Here is an 18,436-nt window from a genome sequence, read left to right as displayed (position 1 = left end):
GTGAGACAGCCTGTGTTCATGGTCCAGTAAAATCATTATTGTGAAAATGACTATCTTACAAAAAAGCAATTTACAGTTTCTATGCAATTCCAATTCAAATACCCACAGCATTATTCACAGGAATAGAAAAAAAAACTTAAATTTATGTGGAATCAGAATAGACCCTGGATAACCAAAGCAATTCTATTCAAAAAAAAAAAAAAAAAAAAACAACAACAACAACAACAAAAAGATACTGAGGGATGAGGGATGGCTATTGCAAATTAGAAGGTATATTATAGAGCTATAGCAGTACAAACAATGTGGTACCAGAACTGAAACAGACATATAGACCAATAGAAAAAAAAGATGACCCAAATATGAACACTTGTAATGTGGTGTCCATCTGATATTTGACAAAGAGGCACACACATTGAAGAAAAGGCAGCATCTTCAACAAACGGTGCCGGGAAAACTTCCCTTCCACATGCAGAAGAATGAATTTATACTCATATATATTACCCTGCAGAAATATCATCTCCAAGTTGATCACATCTCATTTTGAAACCTGCAATGTTAATTCTGCTATAAAAAAAAACAACAACCCATAAGTAGTACCCTATGAGATATTTATGTAGGAAGAGATTTTTTGTAGGACTCCATTAGCCTAGGAATTAAGGCCAACAACTTGACAATAGGATCTCATAAAACCAAAAAAATTTGATATGGGCAAGGAATGAATCAATGAACTGAAGAAGAAACCCAGAGATTGGGAGATAGCATTTGCCAATTTCAATGTGAACAGGAGTTATGAGAACCGAAGTTCAGGACCACAGGCCCAGGCCCTACCAGCCCGTCTAGCTGATGCACATATGTGAGTTAGAGAAGATGGCCCTCATCAGCAGAGATGGTGGTTCCATTCTAGAGCATTGGGTTTGAGATTCAGCATTGCATTGGCTGGATTCTTTGAGAAATGCACAAACTGCCCAACTGTACATGGTAACCCCGTGCTTATAAAACATCCCAACTGTGGCCCAAGCTTTTTGTCTTAGCTCCCAGTGGTTTCCTTACTGCTCTGTGGACAAATTCCAAATATTCCACTGTGCTGGTAAACTCCTCCACCACTTCTTCCCCCATCAGGCACTCCTTGACTTGAGCCCGTGCCCTGGCTAAACTTTGCTTTCCTTGATGGCTTCCTTCTACCTCTTCTCTTAGTCTTCCCAACAAGAGCTCTGGAAGTCAGGGAAAGAGTATGGGTGGCTCACTGGGCTCTACAGCATTCACCCCAGGACAGCAGTGGGAAGTCTAAAGACAGAGGGTCATGTGAGAAGCTCAAGCATGAAGCAGGCGTCTTAACTCCTTGTATTTATTATTTTTCTCACTGCTGTGATCAAATAATTAACAGAAGCAAATGAAAGAGGAGTTTATATGTGCTCATGGTGGTTGGAGGGTACAGTCCATCATGGTGGTCAGTTTTTTTATGATGGTTGGAGCGGAAGACAGCTGGTCACATTGCATCCACAGTTGGAAGCCGAGACAAGTGGTGATCCTCAGCCTGCTTTCTCTCTGTAACTCAGTTCAGGATCTCTCGCTCCATGAAATGGTTTCATCCATATTCAGGGCAGGTCTTCCCCATTTCATTTAGGCCCTTGACACACAGAGGTGTGTCTCCATGGTGTTTATAAGTCCAGTGATCAAGCTGACGGTGATGATTAACCATTACACCCTTCAGACTTTGATTGGACTTCCTTGTTTGTGCAGGGACAACAGTGGCTACCTGTTGGGATTGCTGGGAGAAGCAGAGACCCAGGAAAAGTTGGGTCCCTTCCTATCCCTTTTCTCTGAGAAAGCCTGAAGAAGCAGGAGAAGTCTTGGATGTTCTCAGACTCAGGATGAGAAGCTGTGTGGCTGTTTGTACATTCCACCTGTGCTGTCCTAGTCATCAGGAACATGGTTCCTCTCTCTGAACCCCACTCCTTTCCTGCAAGCTGACAAATGCTGATGCTTGCCTATCTATTTTAGAACTCGCCAGTTGTCAAAAATACCCAGTGCTTAAAAAATACGCAGTGACCCAAGTGCCTTTCCTCCAGGTGCCAACAGATCGATCCCCTCAATAGACCAGAGAGAGAATCATGTTCCCTTAATGGCCCTGGCATTCAGATTCAGTCTGTGCTCTTTAAGGGTTCGGGGGATTGATTAGCACCGTTCATCACTCCCCTAATACCCCAGTAGAGGAAAGATGTGACTTATTCTAAATTACAAGGAGAATCTGTGGAGAACAAGAGCTTTGAACTTGACTCGTTCCCTATCAGCCATTCCTCTTCACTGGGGTGACTGCTCCCAGAGGACAAGGACTGCCCTATTCATTTCTATTGATAGCATTCAACCACAGCCAGATACCTAACAGGTGCTCATTAAGGAGCCATTGAATTCATGAAGGAATAAAGCTGGTCCCACACGGGCTTGGAATATATCTCAGAAATAACTAACTACCTATTCCCCCAGTGAACATGTGTTTGGGGATCGGTCTTAGGTGCTGTGGATGCAGCGAGTTACAAAACAGGTTACATCTCTGGCCTCAATAGAGCTTTTTTTTTTTTTTTAAAATCTGAGAAGGCAAAGAAACAAACCAATATGAATATTTAAGGTGTTATGAAATAGTAATAAATTCTAGATAGGAGAATGCAGCTAGCGAAGGGATGAAAGTTATCAGGACAGGATTGTAGTGGCTTTGGTGAAGATGATGGCCAGAGAGTGCTCTACAGCTTCTTAAGGAAGTCAGGGGAACCCATCTGACAGATAAGTTGGGAAAGAGTTTGGCAGGCAAGCAAGACACCAAGGGCAAAAATATCCAAGGCAGGTTCAAACCAGTCACACGAGTGAACTAATACGCATCAAGGTCTGTGGCTGGATAGGGACAGGGGCTCAGGGAGGAAGTGACCTCACAGGATGATGGAGAAGCATCGGCTGAGTATGGCTTTACTGATGACAAGGCAGCAGATGACATTGTGGAAGGTGGTGGGGGAACCCAAGGTCCGTGGGGCCTTAAATTCCAATGCATCTGAAAGCCATAGGAAGGTTTTAAGGAGATGAACATCTCAGCTTGACACATGCAAAAGACTCTCACTGCCCAGTGACTTAAGTGAGGTAAAAATTTTTTTTCAGTGAAATTATTCCTTTTGAAACTAAATAAGTTCATGAAGTTAATGCTGTTTTTTTTTAATTATTTTATTCTTCTGTGATATTACTTAACCTCCTCTGTCTTATAGCATTACTAATATTTATATTTTACTTGCAAGCACGTGTGTGTGTGTGTGTGTGTGTGTGTGTGTGTGATGCGTGAGTATGTGTATGTATGCGTGTGGACACAAGTGTATGTGAACATGTGTGCACGCACCTGTGTGGAGTACTGAAGTCCCTGTTGCATGTTTCCCATGGCTGAATCTGGAGCTCATCACTTGCAGGTATTCTGACTAGCCAGCTTGTTCTGGGAATCCTGTGTCTCTGCCTCCTGAGTGCTGGGATTATGGGTGGGGCCATTCCCACTTGGCATTTACAGCATTCAATAGGTCTGGGGAGCCAAACTTCCAACCTCAGGCTTGAGTGGCAAGCACGTTATCAGCTGAGCTACCTCCCCAGTCTCCTTCCCTTATTATTTTTAAATTTTTTTCCTGGTGTGTGTTCATTCTACACAGTGAAGGGTTCCCTTAAGATAATCTATCTCAAGTGTGACATGTTTTTGATCATATTCACTCCCAGATGCTCTTCTCTCTCTGCTTTCCTAGGCTGCTTTCCTGCTCCCATCTCTTCCTTCACCTTTCCTCTGGTTTCATGACTGTCTCTATATCTTTCCCTGTCTTGCTGCCTTGGACCCTGTCTCTTTCTGTCTCTCTGTCTCTGTCTGTTCCTCTCTCTCTCTCTCTCTCTCTCTCTCTCTCTCTCTCTCTCTCTCTCTCTCTCTCTCTCTCTCATGCTTTTATGCATCTATATGAAGTCTAGGATGCCCGAATGAGAGGAAGCAGGATGACTCTTTATCTGGGTCTGGCTTATTTCATGGAGGAGCAGCAGGGGCTCATTGGCCTCAGTCCTGGGAGGGAGTTGGGCCATCCACCGTTCAGGGATTCCTTCCCCTCTCTTCTTGCCCACAGGAGACTGGAGCAGAACTTCTTCAACTGCAGCTGTGACATCCGCTGGATGCAGCTGTGGCAGGAACAGGGGGAGGCGCGGCTGGACAGCCAGAGCCTTTACTGCATCAGTGCTGATGGCTCCCAACTCCCCCTCTTCCGCATGAACATCAGTCAGTGTGGTGAGTGAGCATCAGCACTGCCTGGTCTGGCCAGCATCCCACACACCCCAGAGAAGGGGTTGTGCCTCAGGCTGGCCTGCCAGGGCCTCTTTGCCAGCTATCTCCAGTCTTGACCTCTGCAGTGGGTGTAAATGAGATCAAACTTTCCCTTTCCTGATCATTTCTGTCTTGAGCCAGCCTCGGGAATGGTAGTCCTAGAAAGAAAAGCAGAAAAGAATTCATGTGCCCTTCTTAGCTGATCTTTTTATCTCTGAGTCACCTGTCAATCAAACTTGAAGAAGCACGTTTTAATGTGCAACCTCTAGACTTACTATATTGGGAGCTTCTGAGGTGTTTTCTAGAACATTGCTTCTATGCCCAACCAGAGACTAGAGAATGTAATCCCTAGTTCCAGTGGGAACCAGACACACACCAATATGTAAGACAGTTGAAGCTACAGGTGTGGTTGCTAGAATGCCATTCCATGGAGGGGTGCACCACTTAGACCCTGCTTTGTAGGAGCATCCCATTGTATGTACTTCAGTTCTTGGTTCTGCAGTCTCTGGAGTGAGAGCTGTCAATCAGCTGGGGGTGGGGTTATAGTTAGTACTTTTCACATTGATCTGACACGAGCGATTAAAAGACAGGAGAATTTCTTTTGGCCCACATTTTGAGAGTACGGCCCACTATGATGAGGAAGGCATAGCTGCAGGAGGGCAGTTTGAGGCAGTTGGCTACTCTGTACCCCAAGTCAGGACCAGAGAGAAGGATGAGCGTCGCTGCTCAGCTCAGCTCCTTCTTTCTGTTTAGTCAGACCCTAGCCCATAGAATGGTGTCTGCCCACTTTGGTTGATCTATTCTCTTAGGCACGCTTAGAAGAGTTTCTAGGTGATTTTTGAGCTTGTCAAATTCATACTAACCATCACAAGAGTCTTGCACAAGCTCAGGGAAGTTGTGTCAGCTGTGCCAGCGTTGTCTCTGGGCAAGGCAAGAAGCACCACTGTCTGCCTGGAGGCAGAGCTCCTCTGTGGACTGTCACCTGACATTTCATCTCCTTATCCCACTCTGTCCTCCTAGATCTCCCAGAGATCAGTGTGAGCCACGTCAACCTGACTGTCCGAGAAGGAGACAATGCCGTGATCACTTGCAATGGCTCTGGCTCTCCTTTGCCTGATGTGGACTGGATAGTCACTGGGCTGCAGTCCATCAACACCCACCAGGTAGGTATCCTATAACCAGGCCCATCAAGAGTTAAGGAATGAATATCCCTTAATTATAAGGAAGAGGGAGAGATTGTGATCATGTTCCTCTGGGAAGAAATGTATAGACCCAGATTCTGTGGAGATGTAAATTTCTGGTCATTTTGATCTTTGTTGTGGTGCTCAACCTTCTGTGCATTGGTTTCCTGTTTTTTAAAAAAATCACCCAGTTTTACCATTTACCATCCAATATTAAATTGAGGTTTACCTGAATTCCAAAGAATCTGGAGCACGGTCTGCGTGTTTTCAGTAGCTAGACTTCATTCAGCTTTTACTTCTTTTTTGGAAGTGTTAGGGGTTAGAAAAGGAAGGCATCCTTGTGTAAATAGTTGGTTATTGTCTTCTGATTGGGGTTTTCAGACCAATCTGAACTGGACCAATGTACATGCCATCAACTTGACCCTGGTGAACGTGACGAGCGAGGACAATGGCTTCACCCTGACGTGCATTGCAGAGAACGTGGTGGGCATGAGCAATGCCAGTGTTGCTCTCACTGTCTACTGTAAGTGCATGCCATCATGGAGGACAGAGAGGTACCAGACCGAGGCTGGGATGGGGCAGATCTATCACTAGGGCTGATCTAGAGCCCTGACCCTGGTCTTTCAAGAAGGGCAGAAAGGCTGTCACAAGGCAAACCTGAAAAATACAGCCAAGAAAATTTCCTTCCCTCAGTGGAAGGTTTACCTCTCTAGTTCAGTTCTGTATTCAAAAATCTCATAGGTTGGCCCATTTTACCCTTTGTTATCAGGAAAGGTCTCCATCTTAGGAGGGGAGCTCCAACTAAGATAGATCCAGGATGCTTAGATAAAGACACATGTTTTTCCCTTTTATTGTCTGGTGGTGGGAACTCTGCTGCACTCAGACTTTCCAGAGCAGGGTGAGAAGTGGGATCCCCATCCTACTTCCTAGAAGGTTCTTCAATACATGGGAGAATCTGTGTCCTCGAGATCAGCTTGCTTTTCCCCACAGACCCTCCACGTGTGGTGAGCCTGGTGGAGCCTGAGGTACGCCTGGAACATTGCATTGAGTTTGTGGTGCGTGGCAACCCGACACCCACGCTCCACTGGCTGTACAATGGACAGCCATTGAGGGAGTCCAAGATCATTCACATGGACTACTACCAGGAGGGGGAGGTCTCAGAGGGCTGCCTGCTCTTCAACAAGCCCACCCACTACAACAATGGCAACTACACCCTCATTGCTAAGAATGCCCTGGGCACGGCCAACCAGACCATCAACGGCCACTTCCTGAAGGAGCCCTTTCCAGGTGAGGCTTGTGCACATCTCTTCTGGAAGCTGGGGGACGGGGGAGAGAGTTTGAAAGAATCAACGGCACTGATTCCTAGTTACCTGAATAACGGAGCTCACACTGGGGCAGGGAGAGCCACTATCTGCATCTTGTGCTAACTAGGATAGCCCCGTTTTCCATGGCTACCACAGCAAACTCCAGGATGTCCCAGAAAAAACTGTTATGCCTATAAAGATGTTCTCTATTATAGTAGAGAAATCTGGGAATTTAGAGATGAACAGTATGGTAGAGAATTCTGACCCAGTGTTTTTCTTACCTGAGAATGCTATGTGGGGCTTGAGAGTATACTTTTATGATGCCTCAGTTTTCTCAACTGTGAAATGGACACAAGTACAAGTGCACTGCTCCACTAAGAGTTTCATGGCTTTTGAATGAGTTATGATGCAGGCTTGGTATGTGACGATGGCTCAGTAGCTCTCCATTGCTGTGAACTTCAGAGTTGGTCACAGTCAACCTCATATTTAATGGATTGCTGTCCTAAACCTCAGCTGCGAGGCTTGCCTTGGACCTGACCTCCAGGGCTGGGCTCTTTTCTGTTTTTGTTCCATGGTAACTTAATGAAGAAGTAGATGGTGCTACCAGATTCTGATGGTACAAGTGTCACACTGACTGGAGCCAATAGTTGTAGGAATGGAAGAACTCTGAACTTGGGGATGTGATTCTGCCTCTTTCATTCTGTCCAAATACCTTCCTGAAGTTGGAGAAGGAGAAAAGTCCAAACGGGCTTAAAGAGAGAGGTTGCTGTGACGTTTCATGATGGACTATGCAGCCGATAAGTTTCTGCCCTTGCGGCTGTGTTTCTTTGGTGACTTCTGTGATTTGTGCTGAGGACAGACTAGGAGGCTTCCTGATCTTCAATCCACAGAAGTCAGAGGTTCTAAAGGGATAGAGGAAGTGTATGGACTGCTATCACACAGTTCCAAAATAGGGAGGCATCAAAAGCTGGCATCATGCTACATCTGTTTGGAGGAACGTGAGGTCACAGCTACAAATAACCACAGAGTGTTGGCTCTGGAAAGCTTATTTATCTCAGTGTAAGGGAAGCAGTGCTGGGGCCCCACAAGTGACATTGGGGAAGTGAGGCTGCAGGTTGTCCTAAATGCTTGTCACTGATGTCCAAGGAATGACAGAGCCACATCAGAAAAGGTCTAGAATGTGCTGGTAATTGAGACCCTAGCAGTTTCTAGACCCTGACCTTCCCCCCCCACTTGCCCCAACATCACCCAAGTGTGCTCACCAAAAAACCTCAAGGCATTTTCCATCATCATGGGATCTCTTTTGGCTAGAAGATGAGTCCTGACCTGCACTGTGACATCAGTGGCTTTTAAATATGGAGATAATAATTGTAGAGCGAATTAGAGTGTCTGTTTCCAATGGGAAGCTCTGGGGACATGGAGAGAGCCCTGGGATATTAAAGAGGGAGGTGAGCCATTCTGAGCTCCTTCCTCTAGAGAACATTCTAGAAGCTCCAGGGCAGCAGGGGCAATGGGCGATGTGAAGGATACAGCCCTGGTTTTACCCTCTCTCCTTCCAGGAGAGAAAAGTATCTCAGTATCCTCCAGCCTTGTAGACACAGGCTCTGTACATACACATATTCACCATAGTTGGTCATTGATGGTTTGGTTTTCAAGGTTTCTAGACAAGCAGAGTCAGTATCACCCGGGAATGAGTTAAATGCCTTAAAATTCAAATTCTCAAGTTTCCTTAGTTCTCTTGAATCAGAGGCTCTGTGGTGAGTTCTGAAGAGATGGATTTTTTCAGTTCCCTGGGTGACTTTGACAATTCCCACTTTGCAATCAGCTACCATTAGGAATTGGTGGCAACTCAGCCCCAGGGGGAGGGAACAAGTGGCATATGAAATCCCTGAGAGCTGGAAAAGAAAGCAGCTCATTGGAGGCTCCTTCATTAGATCTGTCCATATTTTGGGATGGACCTCTATGTGTAGAAATTTGTTTGTTTTATGAACCTTTGTGTTAAAGAGATAGATGGATGATTAAAAGGCTGTGACAGGAAAGGTGGGCCAGCCGTGACACGTGCCAAGATATCTCAATGTTCAGAAGAGTAAATTATCTGGAGGAGCAGGCAGGGATAACCTACAGCACTCTAAGCTCAACCTTGGGCTGGCTACAAAGGCAGTCTATAGATCCTGTTCTTCTCTGTTGCCCTGAGAATGTTAAAATATCATATTTATCATGGGTGTCTCTCATTCCCAAGCAGCCAAGGGCTATGGTTAGGAGCCAGACCTCTGAGGCTGGGCAGATGTAGGTCAAATCCCATCTGTGATTCTTAGGACAGGTAGCTCAGGATGTTAGGGTGGTGCTGAGAATGTGGGCAGTGCCCTGTGAAAGACGGTAACTGCTCCGCACCTCTGTTCCTTTACCTGCGAATGGGCATGGTCACAGTCACCCCCTAGGTTGCATTGCAGAGTCATTGAAGTTCTGCCCACCACGTGCTCAGCAGTGAGCTCGAACAAAGAAGAGTCCTAATTGTTGTTGGCTCATGTTATGGCTTCTTGGGTGCAGAGATAAGGAGAATTCAGGAGTTCCAGACCGCTAGTCATCCTCAGGTCAGGTGGGAAAGCCTAGCAGATAGTCCCAGGGCAGATAGTCCCAGGGCAGATTAGGGTAGTGACTGTGGTTCAACACCAGAGTTCAGGTGTACACTTAATTCCCTGCCAGTTACATGACCTTAGACACACTACTTAACTTGCTTCTCCTTCAAAAAGTTGTGATAGGGGTGGCAGAGAAATGGCTCAGTGTTAAAGGCTCTTGCTACTCTTCCAGAGGACCTGAGTCCAGTTCCCAGTCCTTACATTATACACCCCGAAACCCTGTGGGTGGGATCCAATGACCTTTAATGGCCTCTGTGCCACCAACGTACACACAAATGAACCTAATAAAAGTAAATCTTGTTTTAAAAAAAGTTGTGATGAGGAGCTAGAGAAATTACTCCACAGGTAAAAGCCCTTTCCCTGCAACAGGAGCTCTCAGCCTCCCTAGCGCTGTGACCTTTAATACACTTCCTCACGTTGTGGTGACTCATAACTATAAAATTATTTCATTGCTGCTTCATAACTGTAATTTCGCATCTGTTACAAACCATAATGTAAATTTCTGTTTTCTGATGGTTTTAAGCGACCCCCATGAAAGAGGTGTTTGATGCCCCCAAAGGGGTCATGACCCACAAGTTAAGAACCACTGCTCTTCAAGCATCAGGACATATATTTGAATCCCTAGGAGCTATTTTGAAAAAGCCAGGCATGGTTGTGCATGCCTGTAACCCCAGCGCTGAATCAGACATTCTAGGTTGAGGACAAGACAGACTGATTCTAAGAGCTTCTGAAACAGTCAGAATAGCTGAAATTGTGAGCTTCCTGTTCAGTAAGCTATCTGGTTTACACATGTGAACACATGACTGTGCACATAAACAACTCTCATATATATATATACACTCTCTGTCTCTGTCTCTGTCTCTGTCTCTGTCTCTGTCTCTGTCTCTGTCTCTGTCTCTCTCTCTCTCTCTCTCTCTCTCTCTCTCACACACTCACACAAATACACACACACACACACACACACACAGAGAGAGAGAGAGAGAGAGAGAAAGAGAGAGAGAGGATGAATAGACAGACAGACAGGCACATACACACATGTGTGCACACACACTCACACAATTGTGAATATTAGTCCAGAGAAACGATGTTGCTTGAAGTGTTACTGTCTGTTAAGGAAGCATATACATCCATTTTTCTGCACAGCCCTGTACCTGCTGATCCTGTCCTTGTCTCAGCCTGTGATAGGAGTCAGAGAATAGATAATTCCCAGTATCCTTTTTATTCCAGCATAAATGTGTGAATTCTGGCTATCATTAGAGAGCAGCCAACAGTTTTTCCTGGTCCAAAGATTACATGTTTCTTGCTTGTATATAAAGGCTGTCTGGCTCCAGCGAATGCCTTGCTGATTTATGCTCTGAAGTCATAGAATGATTTTTGAGATTATAGGATTCAAACATGTGGCCAAAAATATTTGGTTGCAGGAAAAATATTCTCCAATAAACGGGAGCCTGCAGAGAAATAGAAAAGAAATGGATACTGTTGACTAAGCTGGTTCTTGTCTCTTTTCATGCTTCGAAGCTTAGGCTAAAGCCCCCATCTCCTTCATTATCCCCTAGACCAGATCTTCCCCAAAGTTATTCAGAACAGGCAACAATAGCAGTAGCGACAACAAACCAACCAGACAACAGTTACTGCTATGCATATTTTCTGATAGACTCCACAGAAGGTCCCCTAGTTTCTGCCAATAGTCATAGTAGGTAGCCACCTAGTCTGTGTTTTGTAGCCCAATGGCTACAGTTTCTAAGAGGCTTAGCCTCGCTGGTAAGTGAGTGAATGAGTGAAGCAGCTGACAGTCAGCCAGTGAATGATTTGTCCTTATAGTTCAGGGCCTGGCAGGCTCATGACCAGGGGTTGGCATTGTGGTGCAATAGCTCCCAGAGGGATTAGCAGCATCGTTATCACCTGAGAACTTAGAGAGACAAATTCTCCAGGCTGGGGGAATGGCTCAGTGGTGGACTTGTTCAGAATGCACCAGTGAGGAGCTGGAGGTGTGGCTCCATGGTAGAGGGTTTGTTTAGAATTCGTCAGAGCCTTGAGGTGTAGTTAGGTGGTAGAGGACTTGCTTAACATGTGTGAGACCCTGGATCCTACTTTCAGCAATCCATAGACTCTATTAAAATGTAGGCAGATCTCATGAATCAGACCTTCTAGGTTGAGGACGACTCATCCTGATTTGATTTGATTTCACTTTGAAATAAATTGGGCCTTAAAAAGGGTAAAAGTTACAAAATACTGGGAAGAACTTTCTTCTACCCTTCACTTGGCCTATTCCATGTGTCAGTGTCTCACTCAGCCACAATATGGTGCTCAAAACCAGGACCAGACATCAGTTTAACAGGGTTATCTAACTTATAGACTGCTGACATGTGATCAGTGGTCATAGCAGTGTCCTGTGTTTTATAGGATTCCACCCAGGATTAGACAGACATCAAATTTAGTTGCTGTATTGTAGTCTCAGTTCCTTTGAACCTGGGATAGGTCGTTAGGTTGCTTGTTTTTGTTTCATTTTTGGTGAGAGCATCATGGAAATATTTCTCCACCCCTTTGGTTCATCCTTTTAAAGAACGTAGGATGTTGCCATGGCTTATCAGTGATGACATCAACTTTATCACTTGTTCAGATTCTGTTTGTAAGGTTCTTCCCTGCAAAGTGACTTCTTTCACCCTTAGCTAATCAGAATAATAAGGCCTTTAAAAGATGCAAATAGCTTGATTCTTTTTCATATAGTGAATTTCACATTTTTTGGTGATTCTTGCCTGCACAATTATCTATATACTATTTCCCAAATTACAGTGGTTTCTGCTTCAGTCCTCCCCTTTGTTAGTTGGAATTCCACTGTAAGAAGAACTCCCACTCATTTGTTCCAATAGATGCTTGTTTATATGAAGGAAGGACTAGTCGGTGTTCTTATAATTCATGTATTTGCTTTCTAGATTTGTCATAGTAAATTAGTATTGACTGGGTGGTTTAGATAGCAGAAATCCATTTTATCTCAATTCTGGAAGTTGGGAATCCGAGACCAACAGTTGTCAGGCTTGGTTTACCCCAAGGCTTCTTTCCTTGGCCTGTAGATTCTCTTAGTCTGCGTCTTTGCTTGACTTTCTCTTCCCCTGAGCACATCTATGTCCTAATGCCTTCTTATCAGAACCTAATGGATGCATTTTCACAAATGCACCTTTTCTCCAAACAAATAGAGTGACTTTCTGAAGTACTGAGGTTACAGCTCAGTTATATGAATCTTGAGGCAGCACTATGCAGCCCATAAAAAGCTGTGGCTCTTCTTAGTGTGTGTTTGGATTATCTGACATCTCACTGAGCATCAACGCCTGCCTCCTCTTCCCAAGACCATGCATCTTTAAGTGCTTTCTTGCTACCCTGAACACATGAGCACAGTTCTTCTTTTTCCCTGTGCCATATCTGAGACAGTCCATTTCTTTAGGAAACTCTCCTTCTTTTCAGTGGAGGGTGACACCAGTCATCTTCTGGTGATTCGTTCTATTATGTGCTCAAGTTTGAGCAGTGATAGTAGAGTGGTTAAGAGCCCAGTTTTAGGTTTGAATCAACTCTTGATTTCTTTTTCGAGGAACAGTATCCAATTACTTAGTCTCTAGAACTCTGCTTTATATCCTTTAGGAAGTTATAAGGCTTGAATGACATAGCTCTTGAAGCACTGAGCACAGCCCTTGGCTTCTAATCAATGTCCAACTGAAGATTAGCTTTCACTATTGGGAGAGCCATTTCAACAAGCCAAAGTTCAGATAACACATGTCCACATGGATGATAAAACTTTGGGGAGAGAGTCTCCCAGATTCTCAATGATCTGTCAGCATTGCCTACACACATTGGGGGAAGAAACTTCGTTTTAGGTCATAGCTGGGCCTGCTCTGAAGGGCCATCTCTGGTGTACTGGTACATGAAGGAGAGATGCTGTGGTCTGGGATGTGAAAAGGTCCTCAATTCTCTGCCTCACAGTGAAACTAACTTAGTTGTTAGTTCCTAAGTGGGCTCCTTCTTTGAGACCAGGAGCTATATCTACAAATGTCAGAGTCTCCATTTTGTAGGAGTGCCTGCATGAAGAGGTAGTGCAGTCATTTTAGAGGGAGACTTGGGAAGGATTTCTTGCTACGAGGATGGGGACTCATGGTAAGTGGCAGAGATCACAGCTAGTACAATGCTGTCCTGTACAATCCATTATATTTTTGTTATTACATTTGTTAATTGCTGTCTTGTTCTCTCTCTCTCTCTCTCTCTCTCTCTCTCTCTCTCTCTCTCTTTTTACAGAGAGCACAGATTTCTTTGACTTTGGTAAGTTGGCTCCATTTTGGCTTTGAAACTCTTTGTCCTGATAGTTTTGTGTCTGTTAAATGCAGACTGTCTAGTCCATGTTCCAAGTCCCTTGGCAGTTGAGTACCTCTTAGTTCATTGTGAAGAGGAAGAAGACCTCGGCCCTCTTGTCTTGGGCAGTTGCCCTCTACCACAGTTTCTTCTCTAGGACTACCAACCCCTCATTCTGTACTGGGATTAAATACAACTGAAATATATCCCTACCTTGACTCTCTCGGAGAGTTTTCTGAGGTATGGCCGTATTGTGAACCCCATCCAGGTAGAGAAGTAATGTACTAAGACACCCCAAAGGCTGCAACAGGTGAATAATGGATTTTGAGGCCCAACTCATCTCAGTTGTTCTTATAGAGAAAATGGGGAGGCTGTAAACTTGCCAATATTTCTCTTCTGACTTAAGAGATCAAGCATTTGGCCAGGGCCTACCTTAGGTAGAACTGTGGTTTCTCATGGGCTCACGTTACTTGAATGGCTTCACTGAAGCTCAGTTTATAACAGAGTTGAGGGTAGGGCTGGACAATCCTAGAAGGAACTGGCATTTAGGGCTTTTTTTTTTTTAAATTACTCTTCCATGATGGGGTCAGCAGCAATAACTGCCATTTCTGTCAATTTTAGGCCAGGGACAGTAGAACAACCCTATGTAGGAACACTCTGGTCACTTGGCAATGTGTAAATGCCATCTCGGATTTTTTAACTTGTTCTTGGTCATTAAAAAATCCTATAATCTCTCAGATGTCCCTTTAGAGAATTCATAACTTAGGCCATTTATTGCAAGGACGTGACTGTAGATAGAGATGATTGATGCTTGGTGCTATTTCCTGGCCCATTGACTGGTATTTAATTCCAATTGCCATTGTGTTCTGAAACCAGTCTTAGGGTAATGTCTAGAGGGCTATTCATTAAGATGGTAAGCCTGGAATTCACTAGTGAGAGGGAAATGGAAGGAGGGCCCGGAACGGAGAAGGAAAGACGTACCCTAGTCAAGGGGTAAGGATGTCAGTGACAGCAGCTGCCCCTGTTAAAATCTTCCTAATCCTCACACTGGCCAGGATTCCAAGCCATTCACACCACTCCTGCTCTGTATTTTTATGCTGCAGTGTGCTCTCTGGGTTGGAGGTAGGAGGAGGGTGGGGCAGAGTCTGACTTCCTTTGGGGTTCTTTTCATAGTTCTGTAGCATGCATGAGGCAGATAGCTACACTGGAACTCAGTCCTTAGTGGTGTCTGCTCATCTAGGAGGGTGAATCTAGAGACCTGCTTCCCAAGGTCTGGGCAGGTACTTATTTAGGGCCAGTCAGCTAATTGTCTTCTTCTCCTTTGTATTTCTTTTCAGAGTCTGATGCGAGCCCTACACCTCCTATCACTGTGACCCACAAACCAGAGGAAGACACTTTTGGGGTGAGTTACTTCCTGGGTTAAGAGGAACACACTTAAGGGTGGAGCCATTATTTGGACTTCATTTGAGGTGCTAACTTGTCTACATAGTCTCTCACTTGAAACCAGCAGTAGAAAAAAAAAAAAACAGTGAAAATTGATTTCCTTTGAGGTGGTTTAAACTGTCCTTGTTTGACAGTAGTGCTTCATTGTTTGAAGAAGCCTCTGAAGAACCGGCTCCAAGCCCCAGGGCTAGGAAGAGAACAGTTTGAAATTTCCAGTCTCTTAGGAGTCTGGCTGGGCATGGCTTGCAAGGCCCATTGACTGGGCAAACCTACAAAAACCTAAGGTACTCAGAAACTATCCTTATATAGGTTTTTTTTCCCAAGTCTGTCTCAGAGTCTGAGGTTTCCCTGGGGAGAAATAGAAAGGAGTCTCTTGAGTTCAGAACTCTTGAACTTTTCTCAGTAGAAATGCTATGTTTTAAGATTTCAGTGGGAGCATGAAGAATTTGCTTGCTCACTGAAATACTAGACAGATGTTTCTCCCAACATGCAATTGTGATTCTAGAATGGCCTCAAGGTAAGAGGGGCTCAGGTAATTGAATTAGGCAATGTTTCCTAATCTAGTTGATTAATTTGTATTTTGTTAAACAAAAATTTTAAAGTTTTCTTAGGGTCTCAGAAAGACTTTGCTCCAGGGTACCTGATATTTTGACATTGTGACACTGTGATATGTATAGGTGTCCTGGGGTGCAAGTGGGACCCTGAATGTAAGCTTCTGGATGCACTCACCTCAATGGCAGAGGTTTTAGGGGATCCTATTCTGCTGAAATAGATTTGTTCTCATTTGGCACAGGCATTATTTTTGGCTGTCTGGGGCTTCCTGTGACTGCTCCTTTCTGTCTGTGTTTGGCTTCTAATAGGTGTCCATAGCAGTCGGACTTGCTGCCTTTGCCTGCGTCCTTCTGGTGGTTCTCTTTATCATGATCAACAAGTATGGTCGCCGGTCCAAATTTGGAATGAAGGGTAAGGTGTTGTTTTTTCAGTCCCAAGAGTTCCATGGTTTCCACCTATTGATCAAAAGATACTGTACCTCCATATGCTCTCTGCGAAAGCCTTTGGTCACTGGACCTTGGTAACTCTGGTAGAGATCCCTGTCTGCTGTTTTGGGTTATTATGGAATAAAGACTGTGTGAGGATCTATAGGAACCAAACAGCAATGCTGAAAACTACTGGTTGCTCAGGTGGACTTGTGTGATGAGCATAGTTTGAACAGGAAGATGGTTATAAGGCAAATGGCAATTCTTTTCATTAGTGGATGATCTAAGGGGCTGTTCATTTGAGTGACCCTTTCCCTGCTCTGTACCTATCTTTGGAATCTTGTGGTGATTTAGCACGGTGAGGTGGAGGGTGGTGAACTCGGATATTGAAAAGCTGCCCGTGCTGTTGTATCTCAGCACGTAGCTCTACACAGAGTCCTGGAATAGATGCCAAGAGCAACATGGTTTCTAAATCTGCTGGCCAGCTTCCATGTACAGAGCACTCAACCCCATTATGGCAGAAGTGGAGTGCTGGCATGTGGTACTCTGCCAAAGCTTGTAGGAGGCATCTGGCACGAGAGGGGTTAATATGGCGAATTAGCATCCATGGATGTGGCTAAATGATCTGAAAGAAACTGGGTATTACTGATTCCAGAACTGAACCTTGATTTTTCAAGATGACTTCTCAGCTGGGGCTGTCATGCCTGGCTGATGTTGGTAGAAGTGGGTAGGGAGGGAGAGGTAAAGGTTGCTTAAGCAACATTCATGATGATGTTTGCCTGTGGCATTATGAAATCCAGAAAGATGAACTCCTAAGGATTTAATACTTGAAGCTAGTTTCTTCAGTGGGAGTCTTGACCCTGGGGACCAGGGATTAAAAGCAGAGAGCATGAATAACATTCATAGGAACAGACTTCCATGGATTCACATGCAAATGTAAATCTTTGTGTGACTGTATGTGGTGAATGGTTGAGTATTTGTACATTAATCGAGCTAGACTTTATTACACATTCAAGGTTCTGGACCTTCCTTAAAAGGTAAGAGCACTGGCCTATAGGAAGCTACCCATAAATGATAGAAAGAGTTGAAATGTGAGCCAGGTGAACTTGTTCTCCTGGAGGCTTCTGCCTCTGAACACTTTGCTTTGATGAATTTGAATAAGGCATGGATGAAGGCAAGCCACATTATCTCTTTCTTCTCAACCTCCCCTTCCACCCCTCTATCCTTTGTATGTCCTAACCTCTTTCCTCTCTCTTCTCCTGTTGTTCCTTTCCCCCCCATCCTTCCTTCACTTCTTCCGTCCTCTCTGCCTGTTTTGCAGAAGCCAGGATTGAACCTAGAGAACTTAGATGTGGCACATAATTGTTCTACCTTTGAATTATACCTCCAGCTTTTGTGAATAGTTTGAAATATTCTGAGTGAGAGAAATACATGTGTTGGTAATTTCCAAATAGAAAATAGTTTTTAATGGCTCAAACAAGTCTAGACTCCTCTTGGGCACATTGACTAAAGACACATTTTTCTGCCAGTCTTACCGTTTGTCCACAGAGCTCCACAGGTTTAGACAGGATGACTGCCCAGTGACTCAAAGCCTGCTGTCTTGGGTAATCCTTGGACCACTGGCATTGAGAACTGCTGCTGTATTTTTTCTACAACTCTGTCCTTTTTATCCACTAGCAAATATCAGGATGTGGACCAAAGGGAAGAATGGGGCATTATTGCTTTCCCCCCAAGGCAGCACACCAGCAGCTGAGACCCTGACACATGCCTGGCAGTGGTACGAGAGCAGATTTTTTCTATTAATTGTCATCCTGTTTGTGGAACAGTGTGTCCCCATGTGGGATGGATTAGGCTACATCTAGGATGGTGCTCCCCCAAGCTGTCCTTGGCATCTCCAACCTCCTGATCTCCTTTTCCAGGCTGAGCTGCCTTGTTTCGTCCTGATTGGTCCAGGAGACTGTGTCCCCACACATAGAAATAAAGCATCTCTCTTTCTAAAGTCAGGCAACCTGAAGCTAGGGCCAAGGTGTAGAGAGATGGTCTGTCCAAGAGTGACTAATATTGCATCTCTCGGATCTTGGTCATATTCCATTTTCTTTGGGTTTCCCATCATTTTATAAATAAACAAATGTCATATATCACAAATAATTTTGTTCCTTTGTTGTCAATGGACATAGCTCTTACTTTTAATTTTAATTTCTATGGCTAGCTCACAAATAAGTTTTTTTTTTTGATTCAT

At 44.5% G+C, this 18,436-nt stretch overlaps 1 protein-coding gene across 13 annotated transcripts in view; it reads left to right on the top strand.

Annotated features, from left to right (window-relative positions):
• Window positions 1–18,436, top strand: part of Ntrk3 (neurotrophic tyrosine kinase, receptor, type 3) — a 401,049-nt gene that overhangs the window by 113,965 nt on the left and 268,648 nt on the right. For all 13 annotated transcript variants that reach the window (XR_001785487.2, XR_001785486.2, XR_001785488.2 and 10 more), the window contains 7 exons: window positions 4,128–4,285; window positions 5,342–5,484; window positions 5,884–6,025; window positions 6,493–6,789; window positions 13,724–13,747; window positions 15,115–15,179; window positions 16,081–16,183. Coding sequence is in view for 7 of the 13 variants with exons in the window: in XM_011250816.3 (XP_011249118.1) it covers window positions 4,128–4,285; window positions 5,342–5,484; window positions 5,884–6,025; window positions 6,493–6,789; window positions 13,724–13,747; window positions 15,115–15,179; window positions 16,081–16,183 (932 nt within the window). In the remaining 6 variants the exon portion in view is untranslated. The remainder of the gene's footprint in view (window positions 1–4,127; window positions 4,286–5,341; window positions 5,485–5,883; window positions 6,026–6,492; window positions 6,790–13,723; window positions 13,748–15,114; window positions 15,180–16,080; window positions 16,184–18,436) is intronic.

This window comes from Mus musculus, chromosome 7, assembly GCF_000001635.26.
Source record: "Mus musculus strain C57BL/6J chromosome 7, GRCm38.p6 C57BL/6J".
NCBI lineage: Eukaryota > Metazoa > Chordata > Mammalia > Rodentia > Muridae > Mus > Mus musculus.
Note: the sequence above shows the minus strand (reverse complement) of the source record. Positions and strands in the feature narration are given on the sequence as shown.